Genomic DNA, 6327 nt, shown 5'->3' on the forward strand with positions numbered 1-6327 from the left:
ACACCAACACCTTGTAAAAATTCTTGTTCAAAAAATGAATATATTTTCTTTGAATAAAATTGAGCAGCTTGCTTTAATAATGAGCAGTTTTTTATTATATGTTCTATTTCGGACTGGCTGCATCTATAATCCTCATCCTGTTCATTACAGCGCCAATTCCTCATCACCTTCTCTAAACCCAGAAAGCAATTAGTTATAGAGCTTGTGGGCTTAGAAATGCCATGACACACATTATTAGTAGACTCGCTATGTTGTGTGGATAGAATGTCCATGCTAAAACAATCCTTATTAAAGGCTGTTGACCACTTATTCCTTACCTATAAAGATCCTGTAACCAAACATGATCTTGTAGGTTCCCTTGTATGATCAATTCAGCCCATGCATTCTCAAACTCCTCCTCAGAGTCACATCTGCTCAAACACTTATTGAAGAGGCCTTTCACTTTGTTGTTGGTATTGTAGCACGATACTTTTGATGGAGCCTTTTTACGAATATGCCATTAGCATAGTCTATGGCGACTATGAGGTAGTGCAACTTCTATGGCCCTAGCCATTGCTTGGTCTTGATCTGTATATATTATTTTTGGCTGTTTATCACCCATCATTCGAACAAAAGTTATAAACACCCACGTAAATTATTCAATTGTCTCTTCGGACAAGAAAGACATCCCAAGCAAAATGTTTTGCCAATGATTGTTAACCCCGACAAATGGTGCGCATACCAAATTATACTTATTAAGCCTATAACTTATATAAAAAATTACCACATCACCAAAGCAGTCATAATCTATCTTACCAATCCCATCAACCCCAAAAAAAAATTATCAATCTATCAAATTCATCCTTCTGGATATCCCAAGAGAACATGTTATCATTAAGTTGACGTTCTTTAAATAACTCAATCAAAGTATTAGTGTACCCAAGTTCAATCTTTGCTCTTTTTATTTTTTGAATAAAGTTGTACGCATCCCTCCTTGTGAATCCAATATTTTTGACACCTCGAACTTCATCAGCAAGGAAGTAAAATGCATCAATGATTCTTATCCCAGCATCTGTCATTGCTTTAAGAATAGAAGCTTTTTCATCACACATATTCTTGTATGATCTAAGAAGATGCCGGTCTTTTGGTCTAGGAAAATCATGATTGTGATTTTCAATAAATTTTTTCACCTTCAAATATCCAGCTTCATCCACTGTAAACCTAATCATAGCTGGACAATCAGTACGGGTATCTGATCTTCGATATTTTCTTTGGATATTAAGATCAGGCAACTTCTTGAAATCAGCTTTTGAACAAACAAAGTCCTTGGATTTTAAATTTCTGGAATTTGGCCTGTAACTGTGATGATCCTTACGAACATTAAACTAAGATTTTGGCTATAATTACGATAAGCCTCGTATGCCTCTTTCTCATTAACATAAACATCATGATAAATACGTAATAAATAAGTTATCCAATACGTAACCAATACGCAACCAATAAGCAGTAATTAAGCAAAACAATACGCAACCAATACGCAATAAAAACCCAACATATGCGCAATTAATACGCAATGCATACCAAATCAATATGCAGATAATACTCAATGTATATCAAACAGATAAGCAATACATACGTAATTAATAGGCAACAAAACTTTGCAATAAGAAATTCGCATTACAAATTCGTTATTGTACCCTAGCTCAATAATACGCTCAATAATACTTTAAAAGAAGGAAACATCGAGTCTTCTTTTTTAATCAATTACAATTTAACATAAAAAATCTTTGTACCCTAAAATAATTACATAAAAAAAATGACTATGTAAAGAGATTTAATTGCAACATTGCTATAAAGAAAATTTGGAGGAAGGCGAACTTTACTGATAAGCTGAACTTTTCATCCAGTCGCACTGGTTTTGGGTGTTCTGCTTCATGTGCGCTTGTTTCCTGGACGTCGGTATTCTCCAGGTTATCGGCTTCCTCCGAGACCTGCGAAAATATTGTCTGCTCATAAAAACCAATATCCTCCTCCAGATTCAGATCAATCTCCATCTTCATCGGCATTTTTTCAGCAAAAATTTTGGCTGAAAGAGTTATATATTGCGGTGATTTGAGCCTTAAATTACGAAAAAAGAGGCGCCAACCTATATTTAATGTTATCTCCTGGGTCGGGCCTTTGGGAAATAATTTTGACGGGACCTTAGCTGGTTGAGCGAGTCAATTGACTTTTTTACTTTCCACGTAAAACCGAACACATCTCTGTGATTGGATTGCGCACAAAATAATTTCTGATTAAGAAGGGCTGCTACATGTGCACGGCGGACGCAGTCCACTAATTATAAAAATTAAAAGAGGGAGAGTGAGTGAGAGAGCTGAAAGCTGTGGGAGAGGAGAGGGTGCAAACGCTCCTTCCACTTGAAGTTCTTCGTTCTCTCCATTAGGGCTGTAAAATGGTTTATTGTTTCTCAGCTAGGAATGCAAATATATTTCTTAGCTTCATCTCTTTTTCATCTACAAAATCACGAAGATCTTCATCCGCCAATGGCTTGGGCAAGCAGTTTCTGATACAATCCTATGACAGGAGTTACTCCAATGGCTGCCTGGTATTCAGCCTTAACCTCCTTTACATTCGTTCTCTTAATGTGTTTACTATTTATCGCTGGATTGCACTAATATGCTTGATTTGCTGCTGACTAGGGTTAATGCTAGCAACTTGAAATACAGCAATTAGGTTTCTTTTAATGTTGCAGTGCAGTTTCTCTAGGTCCATAATCACGGTAATTTGCCTTCCGTGAAATAGGGCTGTAGCTTTCTATTGATCTGGAAACTAATACATGGGTTATTTACCTCTGTTGTGAATGCGGGTTTTGAGAAATTGATTAGTTTTCCTAGACTGAGAAATAAATAGAGGTTTCACATGAAGCGTGAGTTAATTGTTTTTTTTTTAATTGGACCTGTGATCTTATCACATTCTGAAAATGTCTTCAATGGTTAAAAGGATTGTCTATCTCTACAAACGTTTGCATGGGAGTTACTTCAAATATGATAGTTCGTGCTTTGCCACATTTAGGTTGAGAGTGTGTTATCAATCTAAATAATTGATATTTTCTAAAATCTTTAAGTACCTATGTATTAGTTCTACTTGAAGCATATTTTGAATTTATTTAAAAATGAACGTGCATAAACTTTGACAACTTGTAGTTTCTTTGATATGCATTGCTTATTCTTATCTCATTCCTATGAGCAATTAAAAGCTTGGTGCTAGCATTTGGGTGTTTCTAGTTCAGGCTGCAAGGCTTTTTGGTCCACCAACAAGATTTGACGCTTCAAAACTTAAGGTAGTCTTTGTTGGAGATGATACGGAGAAGCAGGCTCTGAATGCTGCTTCTAGAACCTATACTCTGACGCATTGTGACTTCACAGCAAAGTTAACTCTGGTAGTCTCCAACCGCATAAAAAATAAAAAGGTACTTTGATTGACTATACAAGTTATCTTTTACATGCATTTAGACCTTAGAATGCTGGCATGCAAATATGCTAGCTTCTTAGCCTCATTCCATGTACTTTGCAGTGTCATATTCTCTTATTAGATGCAGTTGATGCAAAATATTTATTCAGTCTGGTCAAATTACATTAGATTCACCTTTTTTTTTTCTTTTTTATTGATTACTCATTGATTCCTTTTTTTACCAACTAAATATTTATTTAAATTTTATTTTACTACAAATCCATCTTCCTATTCTCGTCCTTACCATGTTTAACTTTTTCATCAAATTTTTTCCATTGCAATTAGATTCAGACAATCTATATGGTTGATACTTAAAAAAAAATCATCTTAATCGGGCGCGAATCTCGATACATATAGGAATTAGAAACTTCCAAAATTAATTTGGGACCTTCCAAACTATGTTTTGAGCAAACCTATAGTCAAATTGAATGTCTCGACTAGACGAACCCAATGACATAAAAATTGGTCCAATCCAAGCCAAAATGTCCCAAATCAATATCTTAAAGCATATTTAGAAGCTTCAGAATATTGATTTGTTGATAAAATGATATCCAAATATAGCATGCTTATAATTGAATTAGAGCTGCTCGACGAGACTGTTGATCTCCTTACTACAGTCAAGAGAAAACAAAAAAATAGAAATAAAAAAAATGCTCAAATTATCACATACCTTAGCCAGACATCTGCCCCATACCAAAATCCTGCTAACATCCCGTTCAAGTCTCGCTCAGATCTCTACAAACGGCGTCGAATCCAGTCGCCCATCCCTCAGACATTGCTCGAAATGATGCTCTGATCGTCGTTAAATAGAGAACGAAGTTCACTTCGTTCGGGCTCTCACACACGCGAATCCTCCCATTCCCAGACCTCCAAACACCTTCAGCTTTTTCCGCTCCTTGCTCCCACACGATCGAAGACCCCCAAATCTCGGCCTCTCTCCGTCGAGTCCAATAGGACCGAACTTCAGAAGCCAGCCTCCTCCCATCTTCCGAAGCTCTTTCCGAGCTCTTGCTCTTCTGCCCAGAGAGAGAGAGAGAGAGAGAGAAAGAGAGAGAGAGAGAGAGAGCTTCCTCCATACCTAGCCGTCCCTTCTTCCTTGCCGTGAGACCATTGCCGCATCTTCCTCTTCCTCCCGTCGATTCCACCCCAAAACCACACTTGACCTATCCAAGCTCCTAGTTCCAAGTTGTCGCCCTTCCTCTCAGTCGAACCCAAAGCTTTACCTGAGCCGACCTCCACTACCTACGCCCCATCCCGTTGCCCCCTTTAAGTCGCCTGTAGTCCGAAACCCCATCTCCACTCCTCCCTGCGGCAAGCCCAAACCGAGGCCTATAGGTATAGGATTCTTTTTATTATTATTATTATTAGTTATTAATTATTAGTAATTAATGTTATTATTAAATATAGTATATTTAGTATATTGATTACTATTATTAGTTTCTATTATATTATTTTTATTATTAGTGTTAATATTAACATAAACTATTTATTAGTATTAATGTTATTGTTAGCAATAATATTATTACTAATAATTTTATTAATGATAGTATTATCACTATCAATAATAATGATAATAATAATTCCATTATATATGTATGTGCGTGTGTTTTTATGAGAGATAAAAAAAAGTGTTGCCTCAATCCGCATGGTAACACTACCCCGACGCTCGCCAAGGAATAAATCCTCAAACTTGAGATAACCCACCCTCGGCACTTGCAACGGGGCGAATAACCACCCATGCGTGCTTTTCTTAGCACGGTGGGAGGAAGTTCGTTCCTGTACTTGTGGCGAGACAGGTAATCCCCTCCAAAAGTCTTATTTTCGGCGTTTGCAATGCGCCGAGGGACCCCCTATGCCCGCTTTTTTTGGCACGGCGGGAGGAAACTTGGTGCGAAGCCTACGACAAAGCGGGAAATACCTGTGTGCTTTTCTTAGCATGGCGGGGCAATAAAAAAATTGCTTTTTCAAAAAAAATAAAATAAAAAAAAACCCATGCACGCCTTTCTTGGCGTAGTGGATGACAAACAAAAAAATCACCACCGCGGTGTCTCACCAACACCAACCATGCACGTCTTTCTTGACGTGACGGCTCTTAGTTTTTCTCTTAAACGGGAGAGACGTCGGGAGGCTGCCGAAATTTTGTTGGAAATAAAAGGACTTGGAACAATTTGAGATTTATTGACTCGATGTAATTGATTTAAATAAATTCAAATCTAAGTGAATATAAACTTTAAATGAACTTGAAAGACAACGAAGCTTGAACTGAACTTGATTGAACTCATTTTGAACTTGGACTTGAACTCTACAAGGACCACAGGGGACTTTGATTTGGACTTGAACAATAGAACAAATAGCTCGAACCAATGTTTAAAATTGCTTATTCGGGTATTGAGGCATTTTCAATTCGTGAGGCGAGGCGTAAGCCTCAAGGCGTTTTGACGCGTAAGCCTCAAAATCAAAAGATTGCGTAAAAATAAAATGATAAATTTTTTATATACTAATGAGTGAATAATATAAAACATAAAAAAAAAAAACATAAGATATGAAGTGAAATCAAAATATCCCAATAATAAGACAACATGAAATATAGTTCAACTCAAAATTCTATCTTTCCCAAATCCCAGTATTTTTTTCATTAACATATAATTTTAATTTCAAAAAATAAATAGCAATGACATATCAAATAATAACTCATAAGTCATCAACACTGTCATCACTAAGGGGTTATTTATTTGAATCATCAATATGATGAACTGCTCTCTCCCCTTTCCTCCTCTCCTATAGAGTCCAATGTTGGGCATTTACTTCAAGATTTATGTAAGTTTTAATATATATAGC

General features: G+C 36.6%; 1 protein-coding gene across 1 annotated transcript in view; it reads left to right on the forward strand.

Moving 5' to 3' along the window:
- Window positions 1-2290: 2290 nt before the first annotated feature.
- The window catches only part of LOC110099840 (protein STAY-GREEN LIKE, chloroplastic), a 17989-nt gene continuing 13952 nt past the window's right edge, over window positions 2291-6327 (forward strand). Inside the window, exons 1-2 of the mRNA XM_020827133.2 lie at window positions 2291-2584; window positions 3269-3448. Of these exons, the coding sequence (XP_020682792.1) occupies window positions 2432-2584; window positions 3269-3448 (333 nt within the window). The 5' untranslated portion in view covers window positions 2291-2431. The remainder of the gene's footprint in view (window positions 2585-3268; window positions 3449-6327) is intronic.

Source organism: Dendrobium catenatum, unplaced genomic scaffold, assembly GCF_001605985.2.
Source record: "Dendrobium catenatum unplaced genomic scaffold, ASM160598v2 fragScaff_scaffold_1608, whole genome shotgun sequence".
In the NCBI taxonomy this organism is placed as follows: domain Eukaryota; kingdom Viridiplantae; phylum Streptophyta; class Magnoliopsida; order Asparagales; family Orchidaceae; genus Dendrobium; species Dendrobium catenatum.